The following is a 22,356-nucleotide window of genomic DNA, read 5'->3' as shown; positions in this document are numbered from 1 at the left end:
TGAAAAAATTACTATTGTTACAAAAATTGTGCAAAGCTTAATCAAGGTTTTTTATTACCAATAACAGGGCACAGCCGTCAACTGGCAAACACGAGTTAATAAAGGTAATGCAGGTCACATTGAATTAATATTTGGTGAGAAACTAAAAGACTTTGATGTGAAACGAGTCAATGGTCAACTATCGGGCTACTATCGGATCGAATTAGTACTTTCGTTTTTATTCCTATCGTATTGGAGATTTCGACTCCGTGGGATCATAATTTCGGTCCGAACGGGAGCTAATTGCCAATGAAATAACAGAATTTGTAAACTAAGGTTATTAGAATAGATATTTTTCATCTCTGTTTCTTCATTTATGAAATTAATTCATATCTATATACTTGACTGCCTCGATGGTGCAGTAGTTAGCGGCCCTGGTGTTGCGCCTAGGGTCGTGTGTTCGGTTCCCACATTGGGCAAACACTCGTGTGATGAACAGATTTGCTTGCTCTTAGTCTGGGTGTTCATTATCTATATACGTATATATTTAAACGTATATAAGTATGTATGTCAGTCTCTGGTACCCATAACACAGGGAATCCTAATTTGGGTCCGGATGACCGTGCGTGATTTGTTCCTAGTTATTTATCATTAACTTACTGCACTGTCGTGGTCTCCTCTGTGGTCGGTCGCTGGCGTCTTATAGTGACATATTCGGGAAGGTTCTCTTTACGTGCGTTCAGAACGTCCAGTTTACTTAGCGAGCTCGTCACGGCCGGCTCTTGGCGTTCAAAGAGGGCATTTCTGGAACAATTAAGCAACCACATTAAAATCATTACGAAGAGGAAGAGGTAGACCTAAGAAATAGTGGGTGGATTGCATGAAAGACGATATGTGTAAGAGGAGAGCGAGCGAAGAAATGGTATATGATAGAGGAGTATGGAAGAAGAAAACATGTTGCGCCGACCCCAGGTGACTGGGAGAAGGGCAGGAGAATGATGATGATGAAGATAAAAAATTATGATGAAATATTTTTACATCATCTTTATATATATATATATATCTTTCTTCTGTGCGTGTGTTTGTCACTGAACTCCTCCTAAACGGCTGTACGGATTTGAATGATTTTTTTTAGTATGCGCTTGGTGGCGCCCTGGATGGTTTAGATTCACGAATCAGCCTAGCAGAGGACGCTGCAGTCGGTATCTAGGCTATTTATCTTTCCTAGAAATAATTTATATGGCAAAACAGTCTGCCAGGCCAGCTAGTTTTCATATAAATTTTAAGGTAGGAATTTACGCAACATACCTGGAAGCTGTATCATCGGCGGGCTCTGACGTAGTAGCGGTGGGTCTGCCTCTTCGGATGTTAACGTACTGCAGTGGTTTCGCCGTCGTTCCCACTCTGCCCGATGATTCAGCCGGTCTGGCTCTGATGGGCTCCGGAATTTCTTCTTCATCTTCCTCATCTTCTTCCGAATACTCGCTCTCTGGTTCAGCTGTGGTCGATGTTGATGGTCGTTGTCGATTGATGGTCACGTACCTGAGTGATATGATCAATATTTAATTATTACACCCGTCGGTAAGAGTGGGACTCAGGCAATGTTCCTAATTATACACCGATATTTAAATTTAGTTTCTTAGGTGAAGATTTTGAATCCATTTTCTATGGTCTGCCCTATATTTGGGACTATATCTATAGTAAGGGAGATTCTTTTATCTCCGTCCAGTTAAGTTCTCTTAAAAACCTCCATCACTAATTACATATAAGAGATAGAGAGAGATACAGGTGGCAAAGAAAGACTTTTAATTGAACCCATGACAAAATCCCTTTTTAAATTTTTTATTCCATTTTTTTTTTTTTTTTTTTATTGCTTAGATGGGTGGACGAGCTCACAGCCCACCTGGTGTTATGTGGTTACTGGAGCCCATAGATATCTACAACGTAAATGCGCCACCCACCTCGAGATATAAGTTCTAAGGTCTCAGTATAGTTACAACGGCTACCCCACCCTTCGAACCGAAACGCATTACTGCTTCACGGCGGAAATAGGCGGGGTGGTGGTACCTACCCGTGCGAACTCCCAAGAGGTCCTACCACCAGTAAAAAATGGGTTTTTATGGGTGTACGTCCGTTTTTACTGGTGGCAGGACCTCTTGTGAGCCCGTACGGGTAGGTACCACCACCCTGCCTATTTCTGCCGTGAAGCAGTAATGCGTTTCGGTTTGAAGGGCGGGGTAGCCGTTGTAACTATACTGAGATCTTAGAACTGATATATGAAGGTGGGTGGCGCATTTACGTTGTAGATGTCTATGGGTTCCAGTAACCACTTAACACCAGGTTGACTGTGAGCTCGTCCACCCATCTAAGCAATAAAAAAAAATAACTCACTGTGGTCGGTCCTTCCGCGGCAGTTGGTCTCCGTCGGCGACGGTCTCCCCGCCCTGACTCTGCGGCGCTCTGCGATTGTTCTCGAAGACGCTGTTTTGGCTGTACCTGACAATAAACACAATGTGGAAATGAGTTTGAAAAAGTATTTGAAAACTAATTATTCGAATTTGGATCTAACTAACAAAACGTTTACGGTTTAATATCGCTTGTTTTTGTTGTCCTTGTACTATTTCCGAAGGTTTGTCTGTATTTTCTATAAAATTACGGTAGTTATCACAATATTCACTACACCGTCGCTGTCAAACCAAAATCTGCGATGTGCAAAAACTCTGTTTTGAATTAGTTAACGAGTAAAAACATTTAGGTTTAAAATTTTATATGAAAGTGAATTTTTAAGAACTATATCAAATGAAAGCTATAGATAAATAAATATTAAAGCTATAGACACATAACAGTTTTTTTTATACGGTGGATAGGGCTCTGAACTATACGAAAATGTCAAAAAGTAAAAATCTCAAAAAGTGCACATAGCAGATTTTGGTTTGACAGCGACCGTGTAGTGAATATTGTGCTAACTACTATAATTTAACTAACTTATTCTTCCCACGAGTTCTCTCCAGAACTTTCTGGTAAAGCTTCTTGTTGAAAGATGAGGGAGTGGTAGTGCTGGCGCCGTCGGTGCTGGCCGACGCTTCTGACAGGTGCAATTGTTTCTCCAGCTGTTCAATGCCACCTGGATATATGAACAGGAATAATTTTAAATTATTTTTTTCTGCTATGGTGGTATATAACTAGTCAGGTCATAAGTATTGTCACACAGTAAAAACTTTTCTTTTAGAATGCTGGCCACAAAAAAGTTTATTGAATTCGAATTTCGAATTGTTCATGAAAATAAAAATGTATACTTTTAGAATTTTACTCATTTTTAAATATGGAGTGGACGCTTAAAGAAGACCGTGTTGCAGTTATTGCGTTGCATCGTTGCGGTTACGCGCCAATTCAAATTTTTAACATACTGAAAAATTTGAATATAACCAAAAGATTCGTTTATCGTACCATCAAACGATACAATGAAGACTCTAGTGTAGATGACAGGTCAAAAAGTGGTCGCCCTGGGTCTGTTAGGACTCCAGCAGTGATAAAAGCTGTGAAGGCGCGAATTCAAAGAAATCCCAAACGTAAGCAGAAACTGTTGGCCCTTCAGATGGGGTTAAGCAGAACCACGGTGAAAAGGGTGTTAAATGAAGACTTAGGGCTTCGGGCATATCGAAGAAAAACAGGATATCGTTTGAATGCTCGTCTAATGGACCTGAGACTGAAGAGATGCCGCGCTTTGTTGAAGCGGTACGCGGGAAAAAAATATCGGGAAATTCTTTTTTCGGATAAAATTTTTTTTACCGTAGAAGAGAGCTACAACAAACAAAATGATAAGGTGTACGCACACAGTAGTGAAGAAGCGAGCAACCGTATTCCGCGTGTCCATTTCCGCATTTTGGTATATGAATTGTTACATAATGAATAAACTTGCTTCAATTATTTTACATTAAACATGTGACAGAATTTATGACCTGACTAGGTATAATGGTGGTAGGACATCTTGTGAGTCCGAACGGGTAAGTATACCGCTTCTGGCTGAGCTCTTGCTCGCCTACCTGTCCTTGTGAAACTAGAAAGGCCTCTGGGCCACCAGTAAACCCTCAATCACAAAAAAAAGATAAGTACCACCACCCTGCTTATTTCTGCCGTGAAGCAGTAATGCGTTTCGGTTTGAAGGGTCGAGCCGTCGTTCTGTTAAAACTGAGACCTTAGAACTCATACCTCAAGGTAGGTGGCGGCATTTACGTTGTAGATGCCTATGGGCTCCGGTAATTACGTAACATTAGGTGGGCCGTGACCTCGTCCACACACTTAAATAATAATAATAAAAACAAAAAAAATACACCTATTCAACTGTTTTAATTAAAGGCGTAAACGCATGAAGTCGAACGAACTTATAAAAAGTTGTCAGAGTTTCCCTCTCAGCAAAGTATGAAGCGAGTTCACAATTTACCTTTATTTGTATATTAATTGGTAGTTTTGTAAGAACTGAATAGATTATAGGAAGAATTAAATTTCGGATGATGACGCCAAAAAATCGCCATGCGGCTGAGAAAGAACATTACGAACCTAGAAAAAGTTGGGTTTTTGAAATTGAAACGTGAAGTCGCTTTATGAGGAATTTAGGAGGAAGAAGGAAATTGTGCTGACTTTGAATACGTTAAAGACTTTGGCAATTTGATTTAAGTCGTCGTTTCCGGACCAACAATCACGTGAACCCACTGAATTTCTCGCCAGATCTTCTCAGTGGGTCGCGATTCCGACACGGCGGTAGATTCTGCGAAACACGGCTCTTGCTAGGGCTAGGTTAACAAATACTCTGAGGTTGAGCTCGTGAGCGTCCGGGCGTTGCTGTAATAGCCTCTTATTATACGTGATAGTTGTTCTGTGATCAACCATGTATTAGGTGATGACCATGATCGTGTTAATTTTGTACATTTTCGTTACATCTCTTTCGGATGAGCACACGGGTTAGCAGTGCGGACACTCACCGACTTTCTTGATGAGGTCAATAAGTTCCTTGATGACTTTCGGATCCTCGGCGTCATCGAACGTGTCTTCGGAGACTTCATCTTGGTATTCCTCATCGCTCTGAAAGAATTACACTTTTTATTTTCTATCCTGTCGATACTGATCCAGGATATTACAGCGAACTTTTAAAAATACTATATTGTCATTTGTCCTTGATACGTGCACAAGATTTTAAGTTAATCGGACCTCTGGAAATCGGTGAAAATTACGTTTAAAGATTCCGTTACATACAAACAAACATACATATATATAACAAGCTAATAGAATGTGTTAAAAGAAGACGCAGACAAAATGGTCAAAATTTAGAGCTTTACGGTCGAACTTGCTTATAAGCTCGCCTTTATCCCTGCTTGTCTCCCTTTCAGGTCACAACACAATAACGTTTCAGTAACGTCTGGCAAAAATAGGCAGAACTATGGTGTTCCTATCCACAGTCCAATCTCTCAATGCTCGCTTCGTTGATAATTACGCAAATTCGAAATATTCCGAATTAGAATTGGTTGTTATTGGAAGCTTTTTGTGAAAAGTGATAAAAAAAAATTATAGCTATCTTTTTATTGCCTGCATAAACGAACGGTGATAGTAGCTGGTTATCAAAGTTTATTGGCATCAACACTAAACACCGCTAAAACACTAAGCAAAATAGGAAAACAAAATCGGTTAACAAACAGAGGAGACAATGATGCTGTTTTGTCTTTGCCTATTTATATACAGGCTGCTCGATGGGGGCGATCGGACCCCAGACCCACCCACTACCGACCCCCAGACACCCACTGTGGACACCTCAGACTGTTAGATCGCAAAACCGGTATAAACTAGACCAATTCCTTAGACAAATTTTCTTTCATGTCCTCAGGTTAGATAGTGTGTTCTGAGAGGACTGAGTTTCTTTGTCACGTACAGTCGTACAAAACAGTCGTATAGTATAAAAGTACAGTCGTGCAGTATAAAAGTACAGTCACACAGTATGAGTAGCCCCTCCGCACACCTGCACATTGGATCAGAAGCAAGGCCCTGCTGGAACTGTCTCGCAGTATCCTGGACTTGGGTGAATTCAAAAAATTACCTCAGGTTCAGGCGTCGGGGTTGTGGTGGTGGTAGTTCGGAACAGCAGGGAGTTTCTCGTGCTAATCTTAATTGGTTTCCTGGTAGTGGTGGTGGTCGTCGTCGTGACGGTGGTTTTTGTCGTGGGAGGCTTGGTAGTGGGAGCCCTGGTGGTGGGGGCCTTCGTGGTGGTGGCGGTCTTGCAGAGGACGTTCCGGGCGAAGTCACACGAATCGGCCGCTTTGTTAAAGTACAGTCCTGGAGACAAGGAAAAGGACTTGAATTTTTCTTCAACTGAGTATGGACAGAACGAGCTAATGGCTTGATGGAATACCAGACTAATGATTAAAAAATAGATAAGTCGTTACTACATCCATTTCTTTACTCGAAATATTTTCCTTTCAGACATTATACAAAATCGTTCATTTCACTTAGAACTTCGTTTTTTTATGCTTGTAATTAAAAGATAAATAATAATACCTGATGGACACGTGAACTGATGAGCGACGATGCCGAGGTCCGAGGGTCCGGAGTCGAGGCACCAGAAGTACTTCTTGCAGTCGCGAGGATGAGGGAAGAAGCCTTCATCAACGCACTTGAAGTCTGTAAGTATTGTGACGTTAGAAGGCGAATTCGGGTATTGTCTCTAATAAGGTCACTACTAAAACATTTAGAAAATGGGGATATTAAAGGATTTATTTTATTTTATGTATTGGTTAGATGGGTGGACGAGCTTTAAGTGGTTATCAGAGTCCATAGACATCTACAACGCAAATGCCGCCACCCACATTGAGATATGAGTTATAAGGTCTCAGTATAATTACAACAGCTGCATCACCTTACCTTTCAAGCCGAAACGCATTACTGCTTTACGGCAGAAATAGGCAGAGCGGTGGTACCTACTCGTGCGGACTCACAAGATGTCCTACCACCAGTAATGAGGGTAACTTGCGTGGTAAGTTTTCCCTAGTTTTTGAGCAAGGATATTGGTGATATGGCGACTAAAAGATCTCTTGAAGGGGTCCGACGAAGAAACAGTCTCTGAAGTCTCAACTATGTAGCAGTAGAACCAACCCCGTACTTTCTGGACTGGTGGTCAGCGAGGTAATTCAGGGTGAATTAGCTGTAAAGCTTCTACTATATGTATATTGTCTGTCTGTACCTGAACCAGGGTCGGGGGTGGTCGGGGGCGAAGGCGTGACGAGACCCCACGCGGGCGTCGTGCTGGAGCTCTTGCGTTTGTTGCTCCTAGAAATTGTAAACATCACCATCATCATCGTCAGCCCATAGACGTATATAACTGGACACAGGCCTCCCTCGAAAATTACAAACAAAACTGGATTTAAATAAAAAAAAAATTTAAATTACTAATGGTGGGGACTCATTGTCAGTTTTTCAATGCAGATAGAAGGCGACAAGGCTATAGACACCGCTATACAGATTTAACCACTCTTTTGGGGTATTAAGTTCGAAATCGCAATAACGGTATGAGTGCTTCGAGGTAGACGCAGGAAATACAAGGATACACAGGGTACCCACACGTGCGGGCCCACAATTTGTCCTACCATCAGTTACAACATTCACACCAGTTAAACCAACGTTCCTATGATCCTTAATACGTGTGCAGACTTTTATGTTAATCACACGTGTGTGGTTCACAGACAGGCACACATAGACACAGTTTGTGTGTCACCTCGGAATGGGCCAAACCTCATCTGGGCACGTCAGTTCCTTCTACAAGTCATACAGTAATGAAAAAAGAAAAACCTTCCTTGATTTTATGATACAGGGTAATACAAAAATCCGTTAACCATCCTGATGAAAATTAAAACATAATTAGCTGTACTAACTTAGTTGTGGTGGGTTTCTCTGTGGTAGTGGTAGTCGTGGTGGTGGTTTTCGTGGTCTTCGGTCGGTTCTTCCTCCTGTTGCTGGTGCGGCTCACTGAACTCGGCTTCTCTGTTATGATGACATTGTCCGATGATCTAGATAGAAGAGTAAGAAGAACTGATAAAAATCGTATTTGATACGCGCTTATTAGCTTGGTATGTAGGTTTATTTCTAAGAAATTGAATCTTTGGATGCTATTCTCAATAACTTCAAACATCGCATTAAATTGAAAATTTCCACAAGCTTGAAAGACAAAAAAAAAGGTTTTGTTCTTATTCTTAGTGTGCTCATATATTTCTTATAACGTCGCTTTAATATCCTGATCAAGAGGATAAATAGAAAGATGAAATTAATTATTGGTTCAGTTCGTAGTTTAAGAATGTTTTCTTAATTTTTTAAGCTCCATATATTATATGTAACTTCATTCGTTTGAGACATAGATTTGTCCTGACACACAATTACAACGGAAACATTAACATTGGATTCGTTGCCGTTGAGGGATAAGGAATAGAGCGCAAATATGTCGACAGAGAACTATGAATAATATCGACTATCAATACCGAATGTGAATTGTTCTGACCTAAGCATTTTACACATCTCTTTGCTTCCTCACTTAAATCTTGGGCAAAGTGCTTTTTTTTCTTACCTTAAAAGTTTAACTCTTCAATTACTACTGTCTATGCCGGTCCCAAGCCCGGATGAGAAAAATGGAGGGTTGAGTTGGAGTTCGACATTTCCACCGTAAAAGCGTCAACGCCGAATGTCTGGCGGCGGTTAATTTGCCGGACCCAAATTAGGCTTCAGCGGCCTCGACGAACTAAATCTCTTCCAAAAGCACTGCCGTGGAAAGAGGTTGGACCCCACCATGTTTATTTTCCCAAGAAAGGCTCTTGAGGCCGCGTACCTCAGCATTATGGATTATCAAGGATTAGCAAGGAGGAGAACCACATATATAAACTACTCACTCAAGTTTCTGTATGTACGCTTCTTTAGCGGCTTCGATTAGAGGGTACGGTTTACTGTGACATGTCCCCCTGAAGTCGTCGTTGTCGATGGACCAGAACATTATACCTGTTAATTGGAAAAAACATGAAGTATAAACATTTTTAGAATCCAATTTAACGGTAACCCCCTTATATGATTGTGTTTCTAATAAGCTCATTGGGGTGGGTGGCGCATTTACGTTGTAGATGTCTATGGGCTCCAGTAACCACTTCACACCAGGTGGGCTGTGAGCTCATCCATTCATCTAAGCAATAAAAAATAAAAAAACATTACAGCGGAGTACGACTTTGGTTTTGCCAGTTATAAATAATTATTGGAGGTTTTAGGGCTCGGCATAGGGATGTCACTCAAAAATGTACTACATTAGTATATTAGAATACGAGCTACTACATTTGTATCTTACCTCCAAGACCATTTTCAGCCACATATTCCGCCTTCTTCCTAACGATATCTATGTCATCATAGCCGACCCATTGGTTCCCCTTGAAGGCTATAGGTCCCATAGCGTTAGGGTTCGGATGCATCACCGTCCATTCTTCGTCTTCCTGCTCCTCCTCTTCTTCAGAATATTCTTCGTCGGAGTCGATGGCGCGTTTCTTGCTTTTAGGTTTCAGAGCTTCGCAGATCTGAGCAAAACGATATTTTGGTAGCAAGATGCGTCTGATGAATTTAAGTCTTACATTTCGGGATAAATTGAACTTATAATATTATTAAGAAATCAAATCTGATTTAAACTTGGTCCCGAAATTCCTTTAGCTTGTAAACTTTGTGTTCCCTTCTCCTCTAAATTTAAACTATAAGCATGTACTAATAAAAAGTAACTTAAAAAAACATGAACAAATTTTCATTTCTCCAGTTTGAATGAGACTTAAAACTGCAACTCGCTTGGTTATGAAGCCGATAGTAGATATTGACCATAAAAATGCACTAACCTCGTAATAGGCCAAATAGCCCTTTTCTCTTGTAGCGTCCCCTTGTTCCCCGGGACCGTCTGCAGGCGAGCCTATTTCCACAGCTTCAGTGTTGAACAGCGTGTACGAACGTCCGTAAGTGGGGATACCGAGCACAAGCTTATTGCGGTCTGCTCCGTTTTCCAAGTAGAATTTTATCGTGTAGTCCTGTGGTTAAATTAGCATTGTGTTATGTTAGCGAAATCGGTCTTTGTTAACTGGTGTGGCTCGCGAAACAGCATTGTACCGGGGGTAGAGTGTCTTGCGTACCAGCACGGGTCTTCAGTTATGGTTTGCAGGGTAGGGCAGACGTTGTACTATAGACCGCAGACTTAGAACTCGCATCTCCAGATAGGTGGTGGATTTTATGGTGTTGATGTTTATGGGTTCTGTAAGCATTTAAACCCAAGTGGGCCATGAGCTCATTCGCCTGTCTAAGCAATAAAAACCACCTTAAGACCCAGTGACAATGTCTTAGGTATACCAAAATAACGATTATCATTGCTCGGCAGTGATAGTATCGACTCGTAGAATTACAAAACTTAAATTACAAAAGAATTACAAACTCGTAGAATTACAAGAAGTATTATTATTTAAGCTTTACCAGATTATTACGGATATCGGGAAAAAACAATATTTAACGTTAATTCAATGCCTATAGGGCCAATTAACCAGATAGGTACTATAAAGTAGTATAGACAAGCACAGAGTTAGGTCATTGGGACAATTTGATTTTATATTGAAAAGGCAGTATCTTTCTCTGCACCAGTTTGCTCATCCACCATATGGGATACCTATCAATCAACACTGCGCTTTTCTGCTGATATCACTTAACATCTCTTCGGCCATACAGCAAGGGCTGGTCATAGTGACGAAACTTTTTTTTATTGCTCTTCTTGTAGGCAGACGAGCACACGGCCCACCTGATGGTGAGTTGTAAAGCCGGATGGTACGTGGCAAAAAATATCTCTGGAAACGCACTGTGGATGAACGCAGTGACTTCAGGTTGTATGGATGAACTATGCTCCGGTGGCGAGCGGTGCGATGGTAAAAATGAGATGATGGAATCATCTCAAATAATTTTTCAGAGCATTTTTAAAAATCTATGTTAAGAATCTTTAGAAACTATGTTTGGCAATGTATGTCTTTCGGCTAAATAAGAAAAAAGGTCCAAATGGTAAAAGGTAAAAATGGTAAAGTAAATGACCACTTACAATGTTAAGTTCTGTGTCGACGCTGTATTCGTTTGGCTCCTCGAGAGGGTAGAGGGGTGCGTGGTGGTTGACCGCCGGCTCGAAAGCGGAGTGGTAATCATACGATAGTAGGTTCATCCAATCCAAATGTCTGTCGACAAAAAAATGTCAATGAGTATCTTGTGTTCTGGAAACTGACAGGTCAATAATCATGCTAATACTCTGCCGTAAGGTGGTCCGTGCACCTATATTTTTTATAGCTTAGGTTGTTGGACGAACTCACGGCCCGCCTGGTGTTAAGTGGCAATCGGAGCCCATAGACATCTACAACGTCCCACCTCGAGACACGAGTTCTAAGGTCTCAGTTTTAACAGTAAAACGGCTGCCCCACCCTTCTAGCTTAAACGCATTACAGCTTCATGGCAGGAATATGTGGGGTGGTGGTACCTACCGGTGCGGACTCACAAGAGGTCCTACCACCAGTAATTACGCAAATTCAAATTTCGCGGGTTTGATTTTTATTACACGATGTTATTCCTTCACCGTGGAAGTCAATCGTGAACATTTGTTAAGTACGTATTTCATTAGAAAAATTAGTACCCGCCTGCGGGATTCGAACATCCTTGCATCGCTCGATACGAACGCACCGGACGTCTTATCCTTTAGGCCACGACGACTTTGCACCTAAGGGCCTGATTAATATATTTGACTTACACACACGTAACAATCATTACGATTTTTTTTAAATAGAATTAAATAGTTTTCTAACCTCAATCATTACTCATGTTCATAAGTAAGAACATTTACAGGGACACAAATATTTACGACTTGTACTAATTTGTCTTAACCCTAGCAAAGAATTCGTGGCTGTTTACCAGTGGGAGGACTGGTTGTTGTAATAATCGTACGCTATTTTGATACGACGGCCATTGCCTTACCTTATGACCATCTCTGTAAAGTTCAGGGTTACGTTTTATGACAAGAGGCTTCCACACTGGTATTTAATTGCACGGAGTAAATAAAAGGATTCTTCCTTGTTCAATGGAATTTAATTTTGGTTCTGTTTTTGTTTTTTGTTATCTTGCTATAATTACAGACCTTAACGTATTTTTTATTATGGCATTACATACAAGCTCACCAATCAAATTTCATATAGCTACGGCGTAGCCAAGACAAGTTTAAGCCGTCACCAGTGAGTCCAAGGTCAATTATGCTATGCCTAAAATCTTACAATGAGTAATGTGTGCTTGGTTCTTGGTAGTAACAGCCAGATTGATGCTATCTACCGATTGGGTTGCCGGATTTTTTTTCAGCCCATAAGGGGCAAATGCTTAACTAGGCAAAAAAATACGAGAATTTAGTTTTTTACCTTGGACAAATAAAAAACAAAATTATATAGTGACTTTTTTTTGAGGACCAAGTTAGTTTTAACATATTTTTATCAATTATAATCGTACGGTTCGACATAGTCAGTCCCGCCGGGACATTTTAAGCTAAGCCTAAATTACGGGACGACCCGGGAAATCTGGGACGTCTGGCAACCCTATTTACCGATACGATGGGTCTACAAAACGCCGTACCTTTTGTATTCCATCAACATACTGAAGTAGGTAATAAAACTGTCAACATACTCAACTTTAAGCTTTATTCTAAAAGCGGAAATAACGTTAATATGTTTATCTAAGTATCGTTTTAATAACTTCATACTTTGTCAGTACGTGATGTAAGACTTACCAAACTTGACTAAAATTAGTGTAAGTACTTTTTGATATGTAATTGCCACAATTACGTAAGATAGTTAAAGAGATGTCGTAAAAAAAGAAACTTGGAATATTTCGGAAGCGTTTGAAAATTGTTTATGGTTTAAGTCATGATTTCTTACCTTCTCATAAACTTTAAGTGATTACTTAAAAATTTTTAAGGTACATTTGTTCTATACGCATATGTGCTGTGTTAATGGTCGAAACTTGTTTGGTTTTTGGTTATCTGTCTTTATTATCCTCTTGCATGTGGATTGTTAATTTTCTTTGACTCTTAATGTTGTACTTTTCCAAATAAATAAACATATGGCACTCGGGGACTGCCGCGGTAAAGTTATTGCATAGCATTTTTTATCACTTATGCAATTGTAATTAGACAATAATATTTAAACAATAATAAAATAAGACCACGCTATATTTATAAACCATATTAAAAGTAAAACATTAACTGTCCCCTTCACACTCATAAGTTAGACCGCGCGAGAGAGAGGTGGGCAGATTTTTCATGATGCACATGCAGTGCGACGTCACGCCGCGAGCTTATTCACAAGCACTACACAAGCGCAACGTGTGAATGTGTTGAACGCGAGCTACGTGGTAGGCGGAGTGGGGGTGTTAGGATTTATTTTCGTTACGGAATTCCTAGATTCGGTCGCCGCACTCAAAGCCCGCGATAAAAGTTATGCAATATGTCCTTTTTGTTAACTTCCAATCTTTCTGGATATCGAATTGTAAATTATTATTACTAGCAGCATGTGAGTTCTACAATTAATCCACAAATTTTAAAGCATCATCGTAGATGTAGATCCGAAATCTACAATAAGGTATTACACCACAGCGCAGCAAGTAATACTTAAGACAGGTCAAAATTAAACAATAGCCGGTTTCCGTGGCGAAGCAACCAGAGCGATGAAGGACGAATGTGCAGTAAGAAACTGTGTTTACATTGTTACTGGTGGGAAGCGCGGTGACTATGATTTTGTTTCTGATGAATTTTCTTGAGATTTGACTATGAGATGGTTTTTGAAATCTGTCATTAACTTGTCGACAACGATACCCAAACGAAGGGGGCACGCGGAAGCCGAGTGCGGGGTGACCCGGAAAAAAACGTGAAGACGGACAGACGCGACACAGACGCGTGCGCAACACCAACAACATAAGCAATAAGGACTTAATGTGAATCTATAAGCGGCTCTCACTTCGATAGAGCGGCACGACACGAGAACCCTCTCATCGTGGCCGCCGGTAACTACATTCCCGATCCTGCGGAAAGAATGAAAAGCAGTCGACGTCGCCCAACACACGTCATCTCGGATCCTCCCGATCCACTAACGGTGCTTCTAGGTACTTCAAGCACCGGTCACCGTTCTCGTCGAACCCGTCGCTTGCGACGAAGGGCTCGACGAGTAAATTAACTCTCAGACACAGCCCACTGAGTTTCTCGCCGGATCTTCTCAGTGGGTCGCGTTTCCGATCCGGTGGTAGATTCTGCGAAGCACGACTCTTGCTAGGGTTCGTGTTAGCATCGTCTTCAGGTTTGAGCCCCGTAAGCTCACCTACTAGTTAAGGTTACGCTGGAATAGGCTTAGATAAAAAAAAGGGGGAATCTAATTATATAAAATTGTAAAAAGCAGTAAGTACATAATAAAAGTATAAAAAATATAATTTTATATTTTTGTTCAATTCCTGGACATAACTCAATCATTGTTACGTTAGTTGCGTGACAGTCTGTTAGAAACGAAATCATTTATTTAAAAAACAATATTTATTACATATCCTCGTATCTGGTGTGTTTATTATACTATTTCAATCATTGCTTAAAGAAAACAATATAGTATCTGACTATCTGTAGCGTTTTCTTGTTAGTGATTGCTTGCTTCAAACGAGTTATCAGTCTATCACCGAATGTAAGAAATCCGGCTAAAAATGTGAATAAAACTTATACTGATCAGTGTTCGCAGACTGCTCGTAATGAGCACTGTAAATTATATCTCATACGTTTTTTTTCTGTTTGCGGTCAGTTTCCAAACTTTTAAAATAAAATATTACCTTAGATTTTGAGTCGTTAAAAACCTATTATAGCTATAAAAGTACATTAGATAATGATTTAAAAAAATAGTCAAGTGAGAGAATGAAGTATTCAGTCTTTTAAACTTCGATCATCGACATTATGAAATGCACAATACTTTTACAATTTTCGTGGTTTAATAGTTATGAACTATGCTATTCCACTGTCGTGACATATGTAAGCTTTCACTATGGATACAATATTTAACTTATAATCATTAAACCTGACAACACAAGATTTAGACTCATTTAATGTAGATATGTAATGTATGCAAGTCACGCGAAAAATTAAAAAAATGGAGTGCATATGAAGAGACTTTCACTGAGCGTTGGATGGACATGAGTTGAAGAAGAGAGAGAGAGATTTACTCTTTTGTTTTATATTGACATTTTGAAATAAATCGCTTTACAGGAAATAGAAGAATATTGAACTGAACAATTTTGGTCACACAACTATGTACAGACTTACATATTATATGATACTTACATATTATATGATAATATTACATATTATTTGATCCATTAATATTTATAGAGCCAAAACAGAAGTCGATTGAAGATATTTCAAACATACGATATATAGTCTGATGGCTCTCCAGACCTCTCAAGGCTATCAGCTTAGGTATGAAAAAATAGGTGCAGATAGCAACGTCGTCTGCATAGATGATAGTCCACGAGTCTGAGGACCTCGCCACCTCAGTAATTCTAAAACCATGCCAGACAGGAAGGGACTCAGTACTGAACCTTGACAACCTTCCTTCTGCAACTGCTATTGGTTTTATCTGACTCCCTACTGCTCGTGCCATTGACCTCGCATCCTTGTACATGTCAACTATGACGTTAACATAATGTTCGGGTACATATTTCTTGCGAAGGCTCAGTTCGTAAGTCTTGGCACACGGTCAAATGCCCTTTTCATGTCCAAGAATGCAACATAAAATGGCTGAAGTTTCTAAAATATTCTTCAATATTTTATATACCTGTATTTTTATTTCTTTGGTCCAGTATTACGACACAATGACGGTACCGATTCAGTGAGCTTTTTATGATACTTTTTAAAACTGTTTGTGACATGACATTTTTCAACAGACATCTTTCAGTACTCATCCCTGTGACTTGTACATTTTTCCTTACCTACAGCGAATAGGTACCCTACGGCTATGCCCGGATGGGTACCGTACCCTAGGGAACTATTACGACTATGCCCGGACGGGTACCTAAGTGGACTTTTATTCGCGATTACGTCATTTCTAAAAATAAACACATAAACCCCTCGCTATCTATTACACAACTAGCTTTATGTTAGAAATTGCAAGGCTATGAAAAAATAAAAACTTTAAGAATTTGACACGTTGCATTTCGCAGTAGCCGCTGCATGCGAACGTTTGCAAAGAAATAATTGGAAACGTGTCCGAAAGTTGACAGTCAATTTATTAAGCACGAATCTTATGAAATTTCAGCTGATACTCAGATTTGGTAGTGAATTTTTATAAAACAGTGTCTGTTGCCCACAGCTTCGGCGGCGTGGTCAAGGAAAAGCGTGTGTCTGCGTAGCTTCGACGTGTTTCGGGATATCATATCATACGCATAGTCCCTAAAATACTATACTATAAGTTTCAAGTTCAATAAGAATATACAGTAGACTGACTCGATGGTGCAGTAATTAGCGCCTCTGATTGTTGCGCCAAGGGTCCTGGGTTCGATTCCCACATCGGGCAAACATTCGTGTGATGAACAGGTTTATTTGGTCTTTGTCTGGGTGTTTGTTTTTTTTATTGCCCTTGTAGACAGACGAGCACACGGCCCACCTGATGGTGAGTGGTTACCGTCACCCATGTACTTCAGCAATGCCAGGGGCAGAGCCAAGCCGCTGCCTAGCGACCCGCCCTCGCTTCGCTTCGGAAACTGTAATTTATTATTAATTTCTCCACTATATAATGGATGTTATTATACATATAAACCTTCCTCTTCAATCACTATATCTATTAAAAAAACCGCATCAAAATCCGTTGCCTAGTTTTAAAGATTTAAGCATACATAGGGACAGACAGATATAGGGACAGAGAAAGCGACTTTGTTTTATACTATGTAGTGATATACATATGTCAGAGAAACCACGATTATTAACGCCATCGTCAGACATCGTAGGGGCGAATAGGGTGATCGAGCTAAGAGAAATATTGTGTACACCAATCACGTTTGATGTCTTAGAGCAATTTAGAAATCTTCTCTTGCGGTTAATAAACAAAAACTAATGACAGTTCTTAGGACGGAGGCACCGTTCTTTAAGACGGCTGGTTGGTAAGTGTGATGACGTCTACGCACCTCCATCGGTTAAGCTCTATCGTAGCGCGAAGTTAGCCGAGTTCCAACGATACCGCAATCGTGCTACCATTTCTCGGGAATCGTGCTGCGTTTCGTTTAGCTACCAAACTAATGACCGTCTCCGACACATATATATTTAAACGTATATAAGTATGTATGTCAGTCTCTGGTTATGTCAGTCTCTGGTAGCCATAGCACAGGGAATTCTAATTTGGGGCCAGATGACCGTGCGTGATCTGTTCCCATTTAAAAAAAATTTAAGAGAAGGTCGAGCGAGATTAACCTTCCTCGGCAATCAACTTACTGCTGAAATTAATTTAATCCATTATAGCCGTTGATTTTGTTTTAAAGTGAAACAAACAGCTTTCCGGTCCTGCCCAAAAGCATTGTCACAATACACATTACACCGCTACCTTCCTATTGTTGAAACTCCCTTCTTCTACCGGCACGACACGCCTTTACGAAACATAATTACCATGTTAAATTATGTTTGAGTTGACATAATCGCGTATTGAATGTACAAAGGAGACATCAACATATGAAGATATGAAGAAATTTGCTGGTTTGTTTTACTGGACTTATTTCGGTTATCTAAATATGAATTCCTGCATACTTGCATGGACACAAATGTAAATAATAATATAATATATGCATAATAAAATATATGTATATGCATATATAGCTAGTATGGTTTCGAAAATAATTATAATTTAAAATAACAATATTGATTTTCATGAATTAATAAATTAAAATTTTGCGAAGAATAAGTTGTGCCGCTCGTAAGTTTATTCCAGAACATTTTAAAGACCTTTTTTTAGATTTCCTATTATTTTAAAACTAATCAAACGTCAAAAAAAAAAGGTTTTTTTATTTTTTTTTATTGCTTGGATGGGTGGACGAGCTCACAGCCCACCTGGTGTTAAGTGGTTACTGGGGCCCATAGACATCCACAACGTAAATGCGCCACCCACCTTGAGATACAAGTTCTAAGGTCTCAAGTATAGTAACGTAATGTAATAGTAATGTAATGATACATGTAATGGAGATATATAAAAAAATTTGGTGAAATATAAACACAAAATCATTTAGTAGCTTTTATATACATTTAAAGATGCATGTCAATAGAAATCATTAAAAGTTTGAAGACTACATAAATTATTTTTTTGGTTCATTATGTACAGATTTATTTGCGAGAGAAAATGATGCCGAAGGGTGGTTACGACCCTCGGCATTGAAGAATGCTATGCAAGGAGGAAGAACAGCCTTATGGTTAAATTCATAATTAAAAGATTATTATAATTCAAAATATCGTAAGCTTATGCTTGCCTAAAGAACTTTTAGTGTAAACAATAAAGGTACAGTGTGGGACATATTTTTATGCAAATAGTTTCCTATTTCTTTATTCCTCTACTAACATTTACTGTGGCTTCGTCCCAGTGGTTAAAGTACTTCCCCGAAAGACCGAAAAAAATTGAGTGAAAGTAAAGAGAGCTACATTCAGCATTAGGTGGATACGGGTTGAAGAAGACAAGAAAATAGCTACGGAATATCAGGAAGTGTGCGTTTTCATACACAATAATGATTAGCCTTAGTCATAACTTATGGCTTAGCGTAGCCGGATCCTTTTGGAATTTACATAATATCTATACCCAAAACTATAGTTCACTACTTAAATTTATGAATAAATTATCAATCCAATTCATTAGATTACTTTATAAGAATGAAACCACTACTTTAATAGCAAGTCGAATTAAAGAAATTCCACCGCGTAAATTATCGTCAGCATATTAGGGCAAAGCGATAAAATTATATTATCATTTAGTTATTGATGCCTGTGCAAATTTTCAGGTTTCAGTTAGCGACAGTCAGTTCAGCTTCGAAAGATTCCGTTACGTAGATAGAACACGGGTAGCGTTCGAGCCAATAAAAACTTGTTAAAAAGGATTATTGTCACACAAATGAAAAGTAGTTTACCAAAGGTGATCGAGGCGTCAAAGAGCAGAACGTGTTTATAGATCATTACCATTCAGATATCAGACGTAAGACGACATTCCTGTTGTGAGCATATTGTGTTGTGTGGTTTAAAATACAAGCGAATAGCGGGTCAATGGAATGCTTTTGCAAATATTAATTCAAATGAAACATGCAATGCGTGTTCTGACCATCAATGAGGCCCATCTACATGACTCTTCAACTTCATTTATATTACAATTCACATTTAAAAAAATTGCTTAGATGGGTAGACGAGGTCACAGCCCACCTGGTGTTAAGTGGTTACTGCAGCCCATAGCCATGTACAACGTAAATGCGCCATCCACCTTGAAATATGAGTTCTAAGGTCTCAGTATATTTATAACGGCTGCTCCGCCCTTCAAACCGAAACGCATTACTGCTTCACGGCACTGGTGCTGGTGCTGGTGGTACCTACCCGCGCGAACTCACAAGAGGTCCTACCACCAGTAAATTTATTATTATCATATTATTCTGTTTATAAGCTACGCCTGGCTACCTTACTTTAGGTCTTAGGTCTCATTTGCACGCAAGGAAATACTAGCTTTATTTATTGCCCTTGTAGGTAAAAGAGCATACGAGCCACCTGATAATGTGTGGTTATCGTAGCCCATGGGCGTCAGCAATGCCAGGGGCCGAGCCAAGCTGCTACCCACAGTTAGCTACGCAGGCTCTGCTAACTTAGTCCACGCATCATTATATTAAGCAACGTGACACTGAATTAGATAATTAGGCAACCGGTGTCGTGTCGATGGTTTGGTTTCGCAAACAAAATGTTTGCATGCGCGTCTGTGTCACACGTCCCTTCAGTAAATAGTACAATGTCACATGCGTCGAAGGCATAACAAATATTACCTAAGTTGTTGGTTAATTGTTTGCTATGTTTGAAGCTTAATTTTATGTGAGCATAATGGTCGTTAACTACGATTTTAAGTGGAACAATGAAGTATCGTTTTCAAAAGCTGGAAAGTCGCTATTTTTTTTTAATATTTAATATATCAGCGTATCCATTTCTGTAGTCTGGTGTAGTGGTAAATGACATGGTCACTACAGAAGGGGGTCGCGGGTTCGAATCCCGCCAAGGGAAGATATTTGTATGATAAATATAAAATGTCTTTTCCAAGGTTATGGATGTATATTAAATATATGTATGTGTATAATAAAAATCTTACATTTATTTCCGTTATCTGGTACTTGTAACACAAGTTCTTTACGAACTTAGCACGGGACCAGTTAACGTGGCGTGATTGTTAGTAAATATTAAAAAAAAAAAAAAAAATTGTATCTTAACACGCAATAGAATATCAAACGGATACCGCTGAAAATTTGTGAAGATAAATTTTGCGTCGTGCTTTAAAAAAAAACCCATTAATATAGTTTAAGTAAATAAGATTTTATAAATTTTACATTGTATAAACTCTGATATTGTTAAAAGACGATAGAAAGAAAGGTATAAAATTTTGTATATCAATGGACAAAAATTATCATATTTTGTTAGCGATTTTCTCTTTCGTTTCTCAGCGATTTTACTCATTTTCTTGCATGGTACAGGAAATAGTAATTCTCTCCCTATCTTCATAACGAAACAAAAGAGAAAATGCAACAAATATACAAAATGAATCTAAAGTATCTGTGATTATGGTCGAATGTCGATCACATTAAGCTTTGCGAGTTTCATTCATCACACCATGTTATTCAAAGGAATAAAAATAAGGTTTAATTGTGGAAGTTTTTCGTAAATTTGGAATGTATGTACGTATTAAAAAAAACGCTTTTCGTAACAAGCTTTGAAGTCTTGGAAGCTTTGAAGTTTATAGAGTAAATTAGATTATTTTATTACTGGTGGTAGGCCCTGTTGTGAGTCCGCACGGGTAGGTACCACCGCCCTGCCTATTTCTGCCGTGAAGCAGTATTGCGTTTCGGTTTGAAGGACGGGGCAGCCGTTGTAACTATACTTGAGATCTTAGAACTTATATCTCAAGGTGGGTGGCGCATTTACGTTGTAGATGTCTATAGGCTCCACTTAACACCAGGTGGGCTGTGAGCTCGCCCACCCATCTAAGCAACAAAGATCAGAAGCTTAATTTTGAAAAGGCTATATATGTATGTAATACTTTTAATCACTTCCTTATCGCGTTACAAAAATACTAAAACTCACCTGTTCAAACTTTTAACATCATAACCCTTCTGGATATATTCGATGCCAGCTGGCACCGCCATGGTCAGCAGCAGTCGTGGTTTCCCGGTCTTCTCAGATTCTCGTTCGAATTCCTCGCGTAGCTCACGCACCAGCCTCGAGTAGTTCTCCCGGTCTTTGGGCTTGCTGCCGTCGCGGAAGGCAGGGTACTCCCAGTCCAAGTCGAGACCATCGAACCGGTTTTGTCTGAGGAACTGTAAAGACAAATACGGAGTTGAATAACAAAAGGATGCGAATGATTATAGGGCCTTTTTTTATCAATTAACACTAATCATACCGACGCTTACTGGTATCTATTTCTACCATAGCGGGTAGATAACGGTATTCGATTTAAAGTATTACTCAAAGTAAACAAAACAAAACAAAGAAAATATTGGTAAGCAAAAGTCATGAAGTCAAATGTGCAAAAGCAATAAGATGACACGTACAGTTTCAATGCAAAATTTCAAAATGGGTTATTTGACCCGTTAAGGTATTTTTAGTGTTAAGGGAAAAAATAGAGTGACTTTAGGCCCGTAGTAAAGCGTGTAGCCCAAAACAGATTGCGATAACCAAATACTCTTAAAACATGAGACCTAATTAGTAGGGCGCATCGCGTAGGCTAGTCAGCAGTAGGGTAGTACTAAAATCCAAAGCAGTTAAGATTCAAATCAAATCAAATCAAATCAAAATTCGATTCGGAGGGTGGCACAGTTGTGCAATTCAATTGAAACATCGACCTCACGTCTCAACATGGGCATATCAGACCAGCCGAGAACTAATTTCACCTTTAAAAGCAATAAATAAGTTTACACTAAAAATAGTTAAGCAGTTAAAGACATATCATCCATATTTTGTACGAAAAATGTACCTAAATGCTGCTAATCATACTAAGTGTTATAAATCTATACTTCAATACTAATATTATAAAGCTGAAT

General features: G+C 39.3%; 1 protein-coding gene across 1 annotated transcript in view; it reads right to left on the bottom strand.

Moving 5' to 3' along the window:
• Window positions 1-22,356, bottom strand: part of Cht6 (Chitinase 6) — an 81,727-nt gene that overhangs the window by 4,760 nt on the left and 54,611 nt on the right. Inside the window, exons 5-18 of the mRNA XM_028180177.2 lie at window positions 21,401-21,633; window positions 11,102-11,231; window positions 9,870-10,055; window positions 9,341-9,563; window positions 8,898-9,003; window positions 7,893-8,027; window positions 7,205-7,290; window positions 6,523-6,645; window positions 6,065-6,300; window positions 4,959-5,058; window positions 2,965-3,103; window positions 2,371-2,475; window positions 1,288-1,521; window positions 640-783 (exon numbers count right to left, since the gene is read on the bottom strand). Of these exons, the coding sequence (XP_028035978.2) occupies window positions 640-783; window positions 1,288-1,521; window positions 2,371-2,475; window positions 2,965-3,103; window positions 4,959-5,058; window positions 6,065-6,300; window positions 6,523-6,645; window positions 7,205-7,290; window positions 7,893-8,027; window positions 8,898-9,003; window positions 9,341-9,563; window positions 9,870-10,055; window positions 11,102-11,231; window positions 21,401-21,633 (2,180 nt within the window). The remainder of the gene's footprint in view (window positions 1-639; window positions 784-1,287; window positions 1,522-2,370; window positions 2,476-2,964; window positions 3,104-4,958; window positions 5,059-6,064; window positions 6,301-6,522; window positions 6,646-7,204; window positions 7,291-7,892; window positions 8,028-8,897; window positions 9,004-9,340; window positions 9,564-9,869; window positions 10,056-11,101; window positions 11,232-21,400; window positions 21,634-22,356) is intronic.

The sequence above is a fragment of the Bombyx mandarina genome, chromosome 08 (assembly GCF_030267445.1).
Source record: "Bombyx mandarina strain Sakado chromosome 08, ASM3026744v2".
Taxonomy (NCBI): Eukaryota; Metazoa; Arthropoda; class Insecta; order Lepidoptera; family Bombycidae; genus Bombyx; species Bombyx mandarina.
The sequence above is the reverse complement of the archived record's forward strand: the minus strand, read 5'-3'. Positions and strand labels throughout refer to the sequence as shown.